General features: G+C 44.3%; 1 protein-coding gene across 1 annotated transcript in view; it reads right to left on the reverse strand.

Annotated features, from left to right (window-relative positions):
- cacna1ea (calcium voltage-gated channel subunit alpha1 Ea) overlaps positions 1–19,156 on the reverse strand; it is an 84,045-nt gene that overhangs the window by 13,354 nt on the left and 51,535 nt on the right. The window contains exons 18-33 of the mRNA XM_082956592.1: positions 16,992–17,974; positions 16,530–16,774; positions 16,214–16,325; positions 8,079–8,208; positions 7,039–7,098; positions 6,605–6,711; positions 6,382–6,393; positions 4,685–4,781; positions 2,912–3,072; positions 2,611–2,748; positions 2,081–2,282; positions 1,435–1,599; positions 773–883; positions 583–663; positions 360–479; positions 68–133 (exon numbers count right to left, since the gene is read on the reverse strand). Of these exons, the coding sequence (XP_082812718.1) occupies positions 68–133; positions 360–479; positions 583–663; positions 773–883; positions 1,435–1,599; positions 2,081–2,282; positions 2,611–2,748; positions 2,912–3,072; positions 4,685–4,781; positions 6,382–6,393; positions 6,605–6,711; positions 7,039–7,098; positions 8,079–8,208; positions 16,214–16,325; positions 16,530–16,774; positions 16,992–17,974 (2,790 nt within the window). The remainder of the gene's footprint in view (positions 1–67; positions 134–359; positions 480–582; positions 664–772; positions 884–1,434; positions 1,600–2,080; positions 2,283–2,610; positions 2,749–2,911; positions 3,073–4,684; positions 4,782–6,381; positions 6,394–6,604; positions 6,712–7,038; positions 7,099–8,078; positions 8,209–16,213; positions 16,326–16,529; positions 16,775–16,991; positions 17,975–19,156) is intronic.

A 19,156-nucleotide genomic window follows, 5' to 3' on the forward strand; every position in this document is an offset into this window, starting at 1 on the left:
ATTCACATCATGCAATGACAAACTAAGAAAGCGGCAGAATAGATAAAGAGTGTGAGCAACACCTTACCTGCATTCCGATGATTGCATATATGAAAAAGAGCATGGCAATGAGCAGACAAACGTAGGGGAGAGCCTGAAAGAGAAACCGTGTGTCATGACACAGTAACAGACATTACACACACACACACACACACACACACACACACACACACACACACACACACACACACACACACACACACACACACACACACACACACACACACACACACACACACACACACACACACACACACACACCTGCCTTCAGTGTTAAGTGTCCCTATCCAGTGCTGTACTGCACTGTGCGTGGAGCTGACCTTAAAGGACTGGACAAAGGTCCAGAGCAGGATGCGGATGGTGTAGCCCTGCCTCAACAGCTTGATCAGTCTGGCTGCACGGAACAGCTTCAGGAAACCCATGTTGAAGGTCTCAATTGACTTCAGCGAGATGAGAGAGTATTTTAACAGCTCATTAGCAGTGCACTGTATAGAAATGGTAACACAATCAGCCATTGATTGATATTCAGTAATGCTTTGTTACCTGCAAGTCTACCACTATTTCTGTGATGCTTCCCAAAACTGTGATGAAGTCGAATATATTCCAAGTGTCTCGAAAGTAGTTCTGAAGAAGAGGGGAAAACATCCATTCTTCAGTCAGTAGATGTTAGTAGCATTGCAAACAGGATCAGATCATGATGTCATGGACAGTAAGGCATTAAATTGCTCCTCACCAGAAAGCCAAAGGCCATGATCTTGAGGACACACTCCACAGAGAAGAGCACAGTGAAAGCTGTGTTCAGGTGTTTCAGCACAGCCTCGTATGCTGGTGGGGCAGAGTAATACTACCACCATATAGGAGATAAAGAGAGACACCATTAAACACCATTGGAATGACCCCAAATTACTGGGATGCACAGACAACCCAAAATACCACAATGAACCTAAACACAGACCATCTTGCTCAATCTCCATACAACTGTAGATCTATAGCCACAGGTTCATAGCAGATTTCATCTGATACATAAATAGCGTAACATTAAGCTGAGGCTATAAAAGGAGTCATTCCTCTGAGTTGTACAGACAGAGTTAACGAGGCCATGTTAAATACTAGCCGTTGGATATAGATCAATATTTAATAGAGGCTGAGTCATCCTCTCCTTCCGTCTGACTGAAGACCTTTTCTTGGAATAAATTAAATGCTCACAAGGACGGGGATGGAAGAAACCCAGACCGTTAGCTAGAGAACAGCACAGAGTAGAGGGACATGCATCTTACAACCCCAATCAGCTACAGCTACAGGCTCCATAATACCTTCTGCACCACAGGGACTAGACTCCTGCTTTACAAAAGGGATTAGCTCAGTGCATTGTTTGAATGTGATCATTATCCACACCTTCATCATCAGGACAATGGTGTTGAGTGCAATCATGGCCAGCACGGTGTATTCGAAGGAGGGGGAGACCACAAAGTGCCAGAGGCGGTACTGGAACGTCTGTCTGTTCTGAGGCATGTAGCGGGTCAGGGGTTTGGCACCTATGGCAAAGTCAATGCAAGCCCTCTGTAAGGGAAAACACACAAGAAAGAAAGTTGAAGAACACTTTGTTGGGAATAAGCATGAAGCAGTTAGCTCTGGGAAAGTCCTTATATTTTCTCCTTGAAGTAGACACACTGCTGTATGGACTGCTGGGAACATTCTGGTCAATATTGACTGAGGGATACCTGGTGGGAGAGACTGTGTGAGTCTGGAGGGGAAATCTCACTATTCCTGTATATTTACCAGGCCTTTTCCATGAGCCAGTGTGCTCCTCTGTGTAATAACCTGTCAAGACTGAGCGAGTTAAGTCTAAAAGCGCAGACGGGGTCATTTTGATGTGTGTGCTACATTCCACCAGCAAACCATATCAATAACACATACACTGAGCTGGTGTGTCCTAGATTATCACTGGAAAGTCTACAGTTAAAAAGGAATGTCTAGGTTCCATTTGGCTTGTTTTATGATTCACTGTGTTTGTGTGTGTGTATGTGTGTGACTCCATCACCTCGTTCTTCTCCAAGCTGCATTCCTCCATCATCTTGTCTCCCTGCTCCTGGAAGGTGATGATGATGAGAGCCACAAATATGTTGACAAAGAAGAAGGGGAAGACCACAAAGTAGATGACATAGAATATGGACATCTCCATCCTGTTGCCCCGGCTGGGACCTCTGTCCTCCTCTGTCACGTCCACAGAGTGCTGCAGGACCCTGGACAGACACACAGACAGACCACAGTGTACTCAGTAATGGACTTTCTGAAAGATATTTCAGTCTAACTTATGTACAGTAGTGACATAGTAAATGAAAGTAGTCTTGTGTGAGTCAGAACTGCTCATAGGAGCCTATCTCCTGTTTCTGTAGCGTGAGGCACAAATACACCCCGTGGACAAAACGCTAGTCTTTTGCAGTCTTTAGTATGACTCGGCTAGGGATCGAACTCCCAACCTTTCTATCTCAGGGAGGACACTCTAACCACTAGGCCACAAGGTGCTGTTGTAACATAGTGAATAGTGTGTATGGAGAGAGTGAGACTTACTGTGGCCAGCCCTCCCCAGTGGAGACAGTAAACAGAGTGAGTAGGGCCCAGACTATGTTGTCATAGTGGAAGTCATGTCTCCTCCAATCCCTCCTCTTCACTTCCTTCTTATCCTTCTCATAGTCAATGTAGAAGCCTCTGATAGGAAGAGACAGACACACAGTGTACAATAGACATTCAGCGGACAAAGAAGCAGTAGAAAACACAACCATTCTGTAGGTCTCCAATAACAACTAGAGTATGTTAGTGTTCTGTAAGGCCCAGTGTATGAGTGTATACAGGCAGCTCAGCAGACACCTACTGGCAGTCTTTCTCTGTGTCTTTGGATCCGTCTGTGCAGTAGAAGAACTTCCCTTTGAACAGCTGCACAGCGATGACAGCGAAGATGAACATGAAGAGCTTGTAGACGATGAGGATGTTGAAGACGTTCTTCAGAGAGGTCACCACACAGTCAAACACTGCCTACACACACAGGCAGAGGACGAAGCATGAGGGAAGGCAATTGAAAAAGAGAGTCAAAGAAAGTGATACGCTAAAACTGTGGGGGTTCAGCTTTCGTCCAGTTAGCCAGTGATTTGTTGAGGCTGACTTTTATTTTATTTTAATTTTTTTCCCCCTTTTTCTCCACAATTGGTAGTTACATTCTTGTCCCATCGCTGCAACTCCCATATGGACTCAGGAGAGGTGAAGGTCGAGAGCCGTGTGTCCTTCGAAACAGGACCCCGCCAAGCCGCACTGCCTCTTGACACAAAACTCACTTAACCCGGAAGCCAGCTGCACCAATGAGTCAGAGGAAACATTGTACACCTGGCGACCGTGTCAGCGTGCATTGCACCCAGCCCACCACAGGAGTCGCTAGAGCGCAATGGGACAAGGATGACCCGGCCGGTCAAACCCTCCCCTAACCCAGATGATGCTGGGCCAATTGTGTGCCGCCTCATGGGTCTCTCGGTCACGGCCAGCTGCGTCACAGCCTGGGATCGAACCAGGATCTGTAGTGACGCAGCTAGCACTGCGATGCAGTGCCTTAGATGTTCATCAAAGCTGGGACTGAGAGACTGAAAAGCAGCTTCTATCTCAGAGATGCTGCTGCCTACATACAGACTCAAATCATTGACCACTTTAATAAATGGATCACTAGTCACTTTAAATAAGGCCACTTTAATAATGTTTACATATCTTACATTACTCATCTCATATGTATATACTGTATCTTATACCATCTATTGCATCTTACCTATGCCGCTCGTCATTGCTCATCCATATATTTATATGTACATATTCTTATTCCATTCCTTTAGATTTGTGTGTATTAGGTAGTTGTTGTGGAATTGTTATATTACTTGTTAGATATTACTGCACTGTCGGAACTAGAAGCACAAGCATTTCAGTACACTCACATTAACATCTGCTAACCATGTGTATGTGACCAATTAAATGTGATTTGATTAGACCTTTTCACCACTCAGGAGGCCCTTAACGCTGACTTCTAACTCAAGTGGTATAAATAGCATACAATTGTCCAATATGATCCCAAACTGTTGTTGCTACATGAGTGACTGGAAGAGGATTGTATTACTCTGTCGATCTTTATTTCACTTTCCAGTCCCAGGACAATCAGGTCTATTGATTGCAGTGTGTCTGGTATCAGCTGACTGACTGACTCCCTGGTCGACTCACACAGTTATCAGTCGGACTCATTTCCTCATTTCCCTTGACAGATACACTCTTCCCCCCAGCAGAAATGGAATGTGTGAGGTTTGGGAAATTCAGTCTTGACTAAATGTTTTCATGCTCGAACGCTCAGGTTTATCACCTCATCTATCAATCTTTTCTCCAGCTGATTCTCTGCTGCCTGGAAACCCTCATGTGGAAATAGGTGTGACTAAATGGATGTGTGGCAGTGGCTACTGACCTGATACCGTTATACCACACACATAGACAGTACTGCAGCCTTGATAAACCCTGAACAGCCTGATAAAACTGCCATGTAGTCTATCCCTCCAACTGTTGACTGGGGCAGGCACTGTTAACATGGGAAGGAATTGCTGAGAAAACAAATGGAAAAGGTTACCTTAAGTTTCGGTAGTCTCTTGATGGTCTTCAGGGGCCTCAGGACGCGCAGCACCCGAAGAGACTTGATGGTTTTGATGTCCCGTCCTTTATTATTTCTACAAGTAGAAACACATAGAATGAAGACCTGATAAACTCACTCCAACATTGAGCTAACTATATTACAGGAGATGTATTACTGTACTTTACGTCTCTGATTAGAAAGAGATACAGTGCCATAAAAAGTATTTTCCTCTTTTCTGATTTTCTCAGTTTTTCATATTTTTGATACTGAATGTCATCAGATCTTCAACCAAAACCTAATATTAGATAAAGGGAACCTGAGTTTACAAATAACACAACAAATTGATACTTGCTTTATTTATTTAATTAACACAGTTATGCAACACTCAATTCCCCTGTGTGAAAAAGTAATTGCCCCCTAACACTCAATAACAGGTTGTGCCACCTTTAGCTGCAATGAATGAAACCAAATGCTTCCTGTAGTTGTTGATTAGTCTCTCACTTCGCTGTGGAGTAATTTTGGCCCACTCTTGTATGTAGAACTGTTTTAACTCAGTGACATTTGTGGGTTTTCAATCAGGAACTGCTAGTTTCAAGTCCTGACACAACATCTCAATTGGGATTAGGTCTGGACTGACTAGGCCATTAAAAAATCTCAATATTTGTTGCACTTGAACCATTTTCATGTAGACTTGATTGCGTGTTTTGGATCATTGTCTTGCTGCGTGACCCAGCTGCAGATGGCCTGACATTCCCCTGTAGAATTCACTGATATAGAGCAGAATTCATCATTCCTTCTATTAAGGCAAGTCGTCGCCAGACATAACGGGAGCCACCTCGTCCAAAAAGTTGACTCAAGTATGCCAAAAAGCCCCTGGAAGCACCTGGATGATCAGCAAGTCTCTTGGAAGAATGTGCTATGGACATATGAGTCAAAGTATAACTTGTTGGACTACATGGGTCCCATTATGCCTGGCGAAAACCAAACACTGCATTCCACAGTAAGAACCTTATACCAACGGTCAAGTATGGTGGTGGTAGTGTAGAATTCTGCTATGTATTAGATAATTCTACAGGTGAATGTCAGACCATCCATCTGTCAGCTGAAGCTAAAGCACAGCTGGGTCATGCAGCAAGACAATGATCCAAAACACACAATCAAGTCTATATGAAAATGGCTAAAAGGCAACAAATTTGAAGTTTTGGAATGGCCTAGTCAAAGTCCAGACCTAATCCTAACTGAGATGTTGTGGCAGAACTTGACACGAGCAGTTCATGTGAGCAGTTCAACATTCCTCCACAGCGAAGTGAGAGACTAATCAATAACTACAGGAAGCGTTTGGTTGGAGTCATTGCAGTTAAAGGTGGCACAACCAGTTATTGAGTGTAAGGGGGCAATTCTTTTTTCACACAGGGGCATTGGGTGTTGCATAACTTTGTTTATGAAATAAATTAAAGAAGTATGTAATTGTTGTGTTATTTGTTCAATCAGGTTCCTTTTATCTAATATTAGGTTTTAGTTGAAGAACTGATAACATTGAGTATCAAAAATATTTAAAAGTAGAGAAAATTAGAAAGGGGGCAAATACTTTTTCACAGCACTGTACACGTCTGAACTATAGAGGAAAGACAGGATGCTGTTGAGAACTGTTGAGAAATGAGCAGAAAGAAAGGGAGCGAAGAAAGTGTTTTTACCCCAACACATTCCTGGCAGTCCCACAGCAACACAATCCACAGGAGCAGAGGACGACAGAGAGAAATACATGATACTGAACATGTACATCTCAGGGTGGGAAAAACATGTATATCACAAAACAGAGTGAAAAACAAGCTACACTGGCAGTTTACATTCTAGTACTGTACACTACACAAACCACTACACAGGAAGTTATAACCTATGCAAGGTCACACGACTCACGTGAGGGCGAAGGCCACCAGAGCTCCGACCACCACGATAAAGTCTAGAATGTTCCACAGGTCCCGGAAATAGGAGCCGTCATGGAGAATCAAGCCCTGGTCTATCATCTGTCAAATACACATCTTATTAAGTCATTTGAAAACTGCACTAAATATTGGCATAGGGGGGCCTCACTGCTAATTAGCAAAATACTGTACATTCTGTCTATCTGACATTACATTTTCTCGGGACTACCCACTGGGCACAGACGTCATTCATTGAAATGACATGGAAAGAACATTAATTCAACCAGTGTGTGCCCAGTGGGTAACAGCTTATGCCAAACATGTTCATGTACCATCTGTCAAATCCAACTGTCTCCACTACAGTATGTCCTCTGTCATGTCAATATGACACAGTTTTAATACAGGATTCCTGCTGATTGAATAACTCACCTTTATTATCATTTCAAATGTAAAGACACCTGTGAACACGTAGTCAAAGTAACGCAAAACCTGTGGGGTAAAAAGTAGACAAATATATTAATACATGAATCACAATATTGGACTCCAGGGGTTGATGAAGAACATTTAATGACTTGCCATTAGCTCATACATTACAGGAGAACAAAAAGCACTTAAGACCAGAGAGAGACTCTGAGACACTATGTTTAATGTGTTGCATCTGTTCTTCACCACTGAACTGGGGACACATTCCGCCTTTAGGAAACCAACTTCTCTCTTTAATGGTCACATTGATTACATTTACCCTGAGGGCCTTTTATTTCTAAGACGATGCTTTTAAGTGGCACCCTTCTGATGAATATGTGCTTTGATTATCTTCCTTGCATATCACACAGGCCCATTTCATTTCCAACTCAATCTGCCTCAATCACCAACATCCAGAGAAGCCCCCTCATTGAGTCACCGTGGGAGACCTTCACAAAGCAATTATAAGAATGCTTTATTTTAGTCTTTCAGCTAGTACAGGGCCAGATATGAGACCCCAGGCACACATTCCCAAGGATTTGTTTTTACTTGAAGGAACTTCTGTAACGACATACAAAACAATGTCATCAAAAAAATGATATGCTATCTGTTTGGCTTGTTGTCATATGAAGAGGCTAAAGCAGAGACAGCTGTAGGGAGTGTGATGTGATGATTCTACACCCCACAACACCCTCCTCTCCTTAATCTGACTCCTCAGTGTGAGCAGAGAGTGACAACTCTAATATTGCTCTCCCTGTGAGATCAGATAGAGTGTCAGACGCAGACACAATCCCCGTCAGGGGCGCACGTTTGCACTCGTCGTTATGCTGAGAGAAAGATAATACAGCAGAGGAAAACAAAGCAAAACAAAAGCAACCACACGCCAAAGACAATAGCCTAGCCACCATTGTGGAGAAGGACAGTTAGAATAGTGAGGCTCAAGGTCAGCGAGGAAAACAGCCATCTGTTGAGTCCATGTAAAGCCCAGTGACCAGACTGGCTCTCACTTTGTTCCAGTTAGAGGTGGCTGACACGGGGTCCTCTGCAGCCAGGGCGATACTGCTGGCAGCAATCACCAGCAGGATGCATGTCTCAAAGTAACGCAGGTTCACCACATAGTGACAGGCCCGGCGGATCCTGGAGAAGGAACAGAGGACACAACCGCTCTGACTGAGAAACATCTGACAGAGCAAGACTGATATGAGTGTGTTGTTTCTATAGCTCTATCATGTCTGTGTTAGATTGTTTGGATGATGGTGTTAGGATGATGGTGTTAGGATGATGTTGTTAGGTTGATGGTGTTAGGATGATGGTGTTAGGTTTATGCTATTAAGATGATGGAACTAGGATGATCAAATCAAATTGTATTTGTCACATGCTCCGAATACAATGCTTACTTACAAGCCCTTAACCAACAAAAGTAGTTAAAGAAATAGAGTTAAGAAAAGATTTACTAAATAAACTAAAGTAAAAATGTTTTATCAAAAAGTTACACAAGAAAATGACATACCAATAACGAGGCTATATACAGGGTCAATGTGCAGGGGTACAGGTTAGTTGAGGTAATTTGTACATGTAGGTAGTGGTAAAGTGACTATGCATAGATAATAAACAGCAAGTAGCAGCAGTGTAAAATCAAAGTGGGGGGGGTTCAATGTAAATAGTCCGGGTGGCCATTTGATTAGTTGTTCAGCGGTCTTATGGCTTGGGGGTAGAAGCTGTTAAGAAGCCTTTTGGACCTAGACTTGGTGCTCCGGTACCACTTGCCGTGCGGTATTAGAGAGAATTGTCTATGACTAGGGTGACTGGAGTCTGACAATTGTTGGGACCTTCCTATGACACCGCCTAGTATATAGGTCCTGGATGGCAGGAAGCTTGGCCCCAGTGATGTACTGGGCCGTACGCACTACCCTCTGTCGTGCCTTACGGTCAGATGCCGAGCAGTTGCCATTCCAGGCGGTGATGCAACCAGTCAGGATGCTCTCGATGGTGCAGTTGTAGAACGTTTTGAGGATCTGGGGACCCATGCCAAATCTTTTCATTCTCCTGAGGGGGAAAAGGTGTTGTCGTGCCCTATCCCCACATGATGGTACTAGGATGATGGTGTTAGGTTGATGGTGTTAGATGATGGTACTAGAATGATGGTGTTAGGATGATGGTGTTAGGTTGATGGTGTTAGGTTGATGGTGTTAGGATGATGGTGTTAGGATGATGGTGTTAGGTTGATGGTGTTAGGTTGATGGTGTTAGGTTGATGGTGTTAGGTTGATGGTGTTAGAATGATGGTACTATGATGATGGTACTAGGATGATGGTACTAGGTTGATGGTACTATGATGATGGTGTTAGGATGATGGTGTTAGGTTGATGGTGTTAGATGATGGTACTAGAATGATGGTGTTAGGTTGATGGTGTTAGGTTGATGGTGTTAGGTTGATGGTGTTAGGATGATGGTGTAAGGTTGATGGTGTTAGATGATGGTACTAGGATGATGGTACTAGAATGATGGTGTTAGGATGACTGTGGCTCAGTTGGTGGAGCATGGTGTGTGCAACGCCAGGGTTGTGGGAGTGATTCCCACGGGGGGCCAGTAGAAAAAAATTATAATAATATATATTTTTTTTTAATAAAAAAAATGCATGAAATGAAATGTATGCATTCACTACTGTAAGTCGCTCTGGATAAGAGCGTCTGCTAAAATGACTAAAATGTATAAATGTACAAAAAATGATGGTACTAGGATAATGTTACTAGAATGATGGTGTTGAGATGATGGTACTTGGATGATGGTGTTAGGATGATGTTGTTAGGTAGATGGTGTTAGGATTAATGGTACTAGGATGATGGTGTTAGGATGATGGTGTTAGGTTGATGATGTTAGGATGATGGTACTAGGATGATGGTGTTAGGATGATGGTACTAGGATGATGGTGTTAGGATGATGTTGTTAGGTTGATGGTGTTAGGTTGATGGTGTTAGGTTGATGGTGTTAGGTTGATGGTGTTAGGTTGATGATGTTAGGATGATGGTACTAGGATGATGGTGTTAGGATGATGGTACTAGGATGATGGTGTTAGGATGATGTTGTTAGGTTGATGGTGTTAGGTTGATGGTGTTAGGTTGATGGTGTTAGGTTGATGGAACTAGGATGATGGTGTTAGGTTGATGGTGTTAGGATGATGGTACTAGGATGATGGTGTTAGGTTGTTGGTGTTGAGATGATGGCACTTGGATGATGGTGTTAGGATGATGTTGTTAGGTTGATGGTGTTAGGATGATGGTACTAGGATGATGGTGTTAGGTTGTTGGTGTTGAGATGATGGCACTTGGATGATGGGATTAGGATGATGTTGTTAGGTTGATGGTGTAAGGATGATGGCTGTCTGTCATGGACACTCTTTTTCGTCATTTCCGGTCACAACTTGCAGACTTGTTTACGTGCTGCTGTGCGTTTTGTTGCTAACCTTACTTTGCTACCTGACAACTTTACGTTTTTTACTTTTTAATTACCGTTTATATTTTTAGTTTTTCCCTCGCTCGACTTGTTTTCATTCAACTTTTTCACTCCGGATGCTTTATCTGGACGTGGTTCGTCAGGGCCTCCACCAGCCGAAGCTAAGTAGTAACATTAACATGATGCCTTCTAATTGCAGTCGCTGTACTCATAATATACAGGAGAACGATCGCCTTACAGCGAGGATAGCTGTGCTGCAAGCCCAGCTTCAGACGCAATCGTTAGGCAAGGGTAATTTCAGTGTAGGAAAGGATGAAACAGCTTCTGTGCCACCAGTAAATACAGATAGTATTATAAATCCCCTCGCACAGTCCCCGCAGCCGGACAACTTTCTCATGGCTTCTAGAGGGAAATGCTGTAGAAATGCTCAACCGGTTTCGCTCATTCAGCCGACAGAAACTTTCAACCAGTTCTCCCCATTAAGCAGCGAGTCGGAGTCAGAGGCCGAGCCTTCTCTGGTCTCTACTCCTTCCGTTACGGGGTCTGATACACCGAAGCCTCCCACCATTTAGCTCTGACAAATTGAAAACCCTAGTCATTGGCGACTCCATTACCCGCAGTATTAGACATAAAACGAATCATCCAGCGATCATACACTGTTTACCAGGGGGCAGGGCTACCGACGATAAGGCTAATCTGAAGATGGTGCTGGCTAAAACTGGCGAGTGTAGAGAGTATAGGGATATTGTTATCCACGTCGGTTCCAACGATGTTAGGATGAAACAGTCAGAGGTCACCAAGCGCAATATAGCTTCAGCGTGTAAATCAGCTAGAAAGATGTGTCAGCATCGAGTAATTGTCTCTGGCCCCCTCCCAGTTAGGGAGAGTGATGAGCTCTACAGCAGAGTCTCACAACTCAATCACTGGTTGAAAACTGTTTTCTGCCCCTCCCAAAAGATAGAATTTGTAGATAATTGGGCCTCTTTCTGGGACTCACCCACAAACAGGATCAAGCCTGGCCTGTTGAGGAGTGACGGACTCCATCCTAGCTGGAGGGGTGCTCTCATCTTATCTACGAACATAGACAGAGTTCTAACTCCCCTAGCTCCACAATGAGATATGGTGCAGGCCAGGCAGCAGGCTGTTAGCCAGCCTGTCAGCTTAGTGGAGTCTGCCACTAGCACAGTCAGTGTAGTCAGCTCAGCTATCCCCATTGAGACTGTGGCTGTGCCTCGACCTAGGTCGGGCAAAACTAAACACGGCGGTGTTCGCCTTAGCAATCTCACTGGAATAAAGACCTCCTCCATTCCTGCCATTATTGAAAGAGATTGTGATACTTCACATCTCAAAATAGAGCTACTTATTGTTTGATCCCTCACTTCCAAGGCAGTTATAGTCAATGAACTAATCACTGATCATAATCTTGATGTGATTGGCCTGACTGAAACATGGCTTAAGCCTGATGAATTTACTGTGTTAAATGAGGCCTCACCTACTGGTTACACTAGTGACCATATCCCCTGCGCATCCAGCAAAGGTGAAGGTGTTGCTAACATTTATGACAGCAAATTTAAATGTACAAAAAAAAGAAGTTTTTGTCTTTTGAGCTTCTAGTCATGAAATCTATGCAGCCTACTCAATCCCTTTTTATAGCTACTGTTTATAGGCCTCCTGGGCCATATACAGAGTTCCTCACTGAGTTCCCTGAATTCCTATCGGACCTTGTAGTCATGGCAGATAATATTCTAATTCTTGGTGACTTTAATATTCACATGGAAAAGTCTAAAGAGCTAATGTAAAAGGCTTTCGGAGTGATTATCGACTCAATGGGTTTTGTCCAACATGTCTCCGGACCTACTCACTGCCACAGTCATACTCTGGACCTAGTTTGTCCCGTGGAGTAAATGTTGTGGATCTTAATGTTTTTCCTCATAATCCTGGACTATCGGACGACTATTTTATTACGTTTGCAATCGCAACAAATAATCTGCTCAGACCCCAACCAAAAATCATCAAAAGTCGTGCTATAAATTCTCGGACAAGCCAAAGATTCCTAGATGCCCTTCCAGACTCCCTCCGCCTACCCAAGGACGTCGGAGTACAAAAATCAGTTAACCGCCTAACTGAGGAACTCAATTTAACTTTGCGCAATAGCCTAGATCCAGTCGCACCCCTAAAAACAAAAAACATTTGTCATAAGAAACTAGCTCCCTGGTATACAGAAAATACCTGAGCTCCGAAGCAAGCTTCCAAAAAATTGGAACGGAAATGGCGCCACACCAAACTGGAAGTCTTCTGACTAGCTTGGAAAGACAGTATCGTGCAGTATCGAAGAGCCCTCACTGCTGCTCGATCATCCTATTTTTCCAACTTCATTGAGGAAAATAAGAACAATCCAACATTTATTTTTGATACTGTCGCAAAGCTAACTAAAAAGCAGCAATCCCCAAGAGCGGATGGCTTTCACTTCAGCAGTGATAAATTCATGAACTTCTTTGAGGAAAAGATCATGATCATTAGAAAGCAAATTACGGACTCCTCTTTAAATCTGCGTATTCCTCCAAAGCTCAGTTGTCCTGAGTCTGCACAACTCTGCCAGGACCTAGGATCAAGGGAGACACTCAAGTGTTTTAGTGCTATATCTCTTGGCACAATGATGAAAATAATCATGGCCTCTAAACCTTCAAGCTGCATACTGGACCCTATTCCAACTAAACAACTGAAAGAGCTGCTTCCTGTGCTTGGCCCTCCTATGTTGAACAAAATAAATGGCTCTCTATCCACCGGATGTGTATCAAACTCACTAAAAGTGGCAGTAATAAAGCCTCTCTTGAAAAAGCCAAACCTTGACCCAGAAAATATAAAAAAAACTATCGGCCTATATCAAATCTCCCATTCCTCTCAAAAAATTATGAAAAAGCTGTTGCGCAGCAACTCACTGCCTTCCTGAAGACAAACAATGTATACAAAATGCTTCAGTCTGGTTTTAGACCCCATCATTGCACTGAGACTGCACTTGTGAAGGTGGTAAATTACCTTTTAATGGCGTCAGCCCGAGGCTCTGCATCTGTCCTCGTGCTCCTAGACCTTAGTGCTGCTTTTGATACCATCGATCACCAGATTCTTTTGGAGAGATTGGAAACCCAAATTGGTCTACATGGACAAGTTCCGGCCTGGTTTAGATCTTATCTGTCGGAAAGATATCAGTTTATCTCTGTGGATGGTTTGTCCTCTGACAAATCAACTGTAGATTTCGGTGTTCCTCAAGGTTCCGTTTTGGGACCACTATTGTTTTCACTATATATTTTACCTCTTGGTGATGTCAATCGGAAACATAATGTTAACTTTCACTGCTATGCGGATGACACACAGCTGTACATTTTGATGGAACATGGTGAAGCCCCAAAATTGCCCTCACTGGAAGCTTGTGTTTCAGACATAAGGAAGTGGATGGCTGCAAATGTTATACTTTTAAACTCGGACAAAACAGAGATGCTTGTTCTAGGTCCCAAGAAACAAAGAGATCTTCTGTTGGATCTGACAATTAATCTTGATGGTTGTACAGTCGTCTCAAATAAAACTGTGAAGGACCTCGGCGTTACTCTGGATTCTGATCTCTCTTTTGACGAACATCAAGACTGTTTCAAGGACAGCTTTTTTCCATCTAGGTAACATTGCAAAAATCAGAAACTTTCTGTCCAAAAATGATGCAGAAAAGCTAGCCAATGCTTTTGTCACTTCTAGGTTAGACTACTGCAATGCTCTACTTTCCGGCTACCCGGATATAGCACTACATAAACTTCAGTTAGTGCTAAACACGGCTGCTAGATTCTTGACTAGAACCCCAAAATTTGACCATATTACTCCAGTGCTAGCCTCTCTACACTGGCTTACTGTTAAGGCAAGGGCTGATTTCAAGGTTTTACTGCTAACCTACAAAGCATTACATGGGCTTGCTCCTACCTATTTTTCCGATTTGGTCCTGCCGTACATACCTACACGTACGCTACGGTCACAAGACGCAGGCCTCCTTATTGTCCCTAGAATTTCTAAGCAAACAGCTGGAGGCAGGGCTTTCTCCTATAGAGCTCCATTTTTATGGAATGGTCTGCCTACCCATGTGAGAGACGCAGACTCGGTCTCAACCTTTAAGTCTTTATTGAAGACTCATCTCTTCAGTAGGTCCTATGGTTGAGTGTAGTCTGGCCCAGGAGTGTGAAGGTGAACGGAAAGGCACTGGAGCAACGAACCACCCTTGCTGTCTCTGCCTGGCCGGTTCCCCTCTCTCCACTGAGATTCTCTGCCTCTAACCCTATTATGGGGGCTGAGTCACTGGCTTACTGGTGCTCTTCCATGCCGTCCCTACGAGGGGTGCGTTACTTGAGTGGATTGAGTCACTGACGTGATCTTCCTGTCTGGATTGGCGCCCCCCCTTGGGTTGTGCCGTGGCGGAGATCTTTGTGGGCTATACTCGGCCTTGTCTCAGGATGGTAAGTTGGTGGTTGAAGGTATCCCTCTAGTGGTGTGGGGGCTGTGCTTTGGCAAAGTGGGTGGGGTTATATCCTGCCTGTTTGGCCCTGTCGGGGGGTATCATCGGATGGGGCCACAGTGTCTCCTGACCCCTCCTGTCGCAGCCTCCAGTATTTATGCTGCAGTAGTTTATGTGTCGAGGGGCTAGGGTCAGTCTGTTATATCTGGAGTATTTCTCCTGTCTTATCCGGTGTCCTATGTGAATTTAAGTATGCTCTTCTAATTCTCTCTCTCTTTCTCTCCTTTCTTTCTTTCTTTCTTTCTTTCTTTCTTTCTTTCTTTCTTTCTTTCTTTCTTTCTTTCTTTCTTTCTTTCTTTCTTTCTTTTTTTCTTTCTTTCTTTCTTTCTTTCTTTCTTTCTTTCTTTCTTTTTCTCTCTCTCGGAGAACCTGAGCCCTAGGACCATGCCTCAGGACAACCTGGCCTGATGACTCCTTGCTGTCCCCAGTCCACCTGACCGTGCTGCTGCTCCAGTTTCAACTGTTCTGCCTGCGGCTATGGAACCCTGACCTGTTCACAGGACGTGCTATCTGTCCCAGACCTGCTGTTTTCAACTCTCTAGAGACAGCAGGAGCGGTAGAGATACCCTGAATGTGATCGGCTACGAAAAGCCAACTGACATTTACTCCTGAGGTGTTGACCTGTTGCACCCTCGACTACCACTGTGCTTATTATTATTTGACCATGCTGGTCATCTATGAACATTTGAACATCTTGGCCATGTTCTGTTATAATCTCCTCCCAGCCCAGCCAGAAGAGGACTGGCCACCCCTCATAGCCTGGTTCCTCTCTAGGTTTCTTCCTATGTTCTGGCCTTCCTAGGGAGTTTTTCCTAGCCACCTCGCTTCTACACCTGCATTGCTTGCTGTTTGGGGTTTTAGGCTGTGTTCCTGTACAGCACTTTGAGATATCAGCTGATGTAAGAAGGGCTTTATAAATACATTTGATTTGATTTGGTGTTAGGATGATGGTGTTAGGTTGATGGTGTTAGGTTGATGGTGTTAGGTTGATGGTACTAGGATGATGGTGTTAGGATGATGTTGTTAGGTAGATGGTGTTAGGATGATGGTGTTAGGCTGACGGTACTCTGATGAATGTGTTAGGTTGATGGTGTTAGGACGATGTAATAGGAGTAGCAGAGAGGAGCAGAGGGAGACTTACGGGTTGCCAGGTTTGAAGATGAACATGCTGTCAGGCGTGACAATATTGGCTGGGCTGGTCAACTGCTCCTCTTCCTTCTCAGGCTTGGACACCTCCATGTCTTTACTGTTACCTGGAAAAGGTTGAGAATGTGGGTGTGCTGCTGTGCACTGATTGTGGTACCATGCTGTGATATCAGAGATATCTCCAACCCCCAAGAGATGGAGGCTTTCATACACCAAGGCATTTCATTCACCTCACAGCTGAACTATTTTTAATGTGAGAGCACACTGAATGCACATATGTGATAGAATAAGGACACACTTGAAGGTGTTACCTGTGCTGGGGGTGAGCTCTAGTGAAGACTGAACATTGGTCACCTCTATGTAGATACTGGAGCTCAGAGGGGACTTATCCTGGTTCAGAGTGGTGGCGTTGTTACCAGTATCACTGTCTCCTGTCTGACCCTCTGGGAGCTCCGGTACTGCAACCTGAAATGACTGAAGGGGGGGTGGTTCTGACTGTGGACCCTCCTCCCCGTTCTGCAGCTGAGGACCTCCAGCCTGGTTAGGGTCACCCTGTCTGTGGAGGAGCAAGGGACAACATCTAGGCTTGGAGTCTAGATTCACTGGGGATTTGTTGCATTTTGGGCACCCTGAAGTCTGATACATTGAACATAGCAGAAACCTGACTACTGAGAGTTTACTATACAAACAGAGTCTACAGAATACTATACAAACAGTCTACTATTTACTGAACTAATAGAACTAGCTGTACATCAGTGTCAGTTCCTCCTCACCTGTGTTCAGCTTCCCTGGTCTCAGAAGGCTGGCTGGTCTCTCCCGTGTTACAGGCTCTCCTCTCCTTGTCCTGTTGTTCCTCTGGGGTCTTCCTCTCCCTGCTGACAGAGCGACTGCTCCCCTCCCCCTGGGGTGAGTCCAGGCCTCTAGCCCCAACCTGGGCTTCGTGGTGCCCTGTGCCCCTTGGCCTCCTGAGCCTCATCCCTGCCATGTCAGGGGTCAGGGTATCACCAGCAGGAGGGCGGAACTTACGCACTGCTCTCTGCCTTCTCTCCCCATTTAACCTGGGGCTCCTGCGGCCATTGAGACCTGGGTGGCAGTGGTCGGTGACATCAACCTGGCCCTCTGGGCACGGCTCAGATTCAGTGGGCTCCGGAATGGACACAACTGTGGACGTGGGGGGGTCAGGCAGGGGACTGTCGATGGGTATGGGTGGCTCTGCTAAAGGGACGGACAAGGGGGGCTCAAGGACCCCCATGGACAGGGGTGGCTTCTCTAGAGTTAGGTCCATTGGCTTGGGGGGCTGAGATAAGGAGGCCGTAGGGTCAGCCGTGGGGTCAGCCAGTTTCAGGCTGCCTGTGGGTGTGCCTGTGGCTTTGAGGTGGTGGGGACATCCAGGGGGCGCTTCCTGCTCCTCACTGGGGCTGCTGAAGAGGATCTCTCGGCTGGACATCTGCCGGTGCCTGCGCAGTTGGCTGGTTCTCTGCTCCCACACAGACATGGTCATCCGTCTTCTCCTCTCTCCCCTGGACATGAAAGAGTTAGAGGAATTCAATGGCGGGCAGGGGGGCCCCTCGGCGAGGCTCTCAGCCTCCTCCAGAGAGTAGGCAGGCCGGCTCCTGTGTATCGCTCTTTTCCTGTACAGGTAAGGTCTCCTCCTCCTGCTGGGAGAGAGGACAACAACACTGTCAGGATGAGCAGTAAGGGAGATAGCAACACAGTACTTGTCTAAAACAGTGATATACACTGAATGTTGTAAGTTCTACTTTTCATTTTAAACCAATTCCAAAATGTGTTAGAATTGTTTTTTAATTTATTTTACTTGCTTGTGTACAAATGTTTGTGAAACATACATTTATAAATAAAACATTTGTACAAAACCAGTGAGCAGTTGGAACACATTCGAGAAAAGGCAATCTAGTCTGATTTTCAAAGCTTGGTAAACAAGATCCAGAATTTTAATTAAGCATTGATGAAAAACAATTTACTGGATCAATGAAGATGTTATGTAATAAATTAAGCAAAATGTAACTAGGAAGTTGTAATAACTATAATGAAAGTGGGAGATGTAGAAACCAGTGGAACTGATATAAAAAGCAGAGCCAAATACTGTAAGATTCTGGAAGGAAAACGAGGAATGTAATAAAATGAGAACAGAAGATTTACCCAGTTAAGAAAATCAGGCAGTTTGTTTTGAAATTGAAATGAACAGACAGTGTTAATACTTACTCGTACTTGTACTCTTGTGTGGTCCGTGTTATCAATAAGCGATTGGTTGAAAACAAGACATTAGTGCTTTTGTGAGCAGAGACAAAACAGGCCCTGAGACACAGTTCAAAACACATGACCAATTTCAATGGATCACTATTAGACTATAGTCTACTGCATTGTATTTCTGTATAGCCGAAATCATTATTTTCTGTATTACCAAGTAGTAAAACCCTGTTAAATGATTCAACCAAATGAATATTGCTTAAATGTTTTGGATTGTGCCTCTAGCCAGGCAAAGCGCCACATGACAAACAGGATGGCAGCAGTATTAGATCAGAACAACATTAACATCAACAGGTGCAACATATAAAATATTCAGGAAGTTTGAAATGTTTAAGACATTCAGAGATACAGTATGGCACAGGAATAAAACACAGAAATGGCCTTCATTGGCACAAACAGAACAGAGACGGAGATTGTTTAGGCAAAGCAACCATATCAGTTTGCATTATGTGTGCAGCTATCCTCTCCAAAGTTGTGCCAGGGTAACATTCTCATTGGTCATGCTGGTCAGAGAGAGACATGCACCCACCGCTCTCTACATTATCAGGAGTCTCAGACATGCTTCAACCTTTTTCACTTAGTCAACATCATCATCATCATGCTCTGAAGGTCAGTTGTGCAAGAGCCCCCGGAAGGAAGACAGTTACAGCATTTCACCCCAAACATCACA

This window comes from Salmo salar, chromosome 10 (assembly GCF_965601325.2).
Source record: "Salmo salar chromosome 10, fSalSal1, whole genome shotgun sequence".
Classification (NCBI taxonomy): Eukaryota; Metazoa; Chordata; class Actinopteri; order Salmoniformes; family Salmonidae; genus Salmo; species Salmo salar.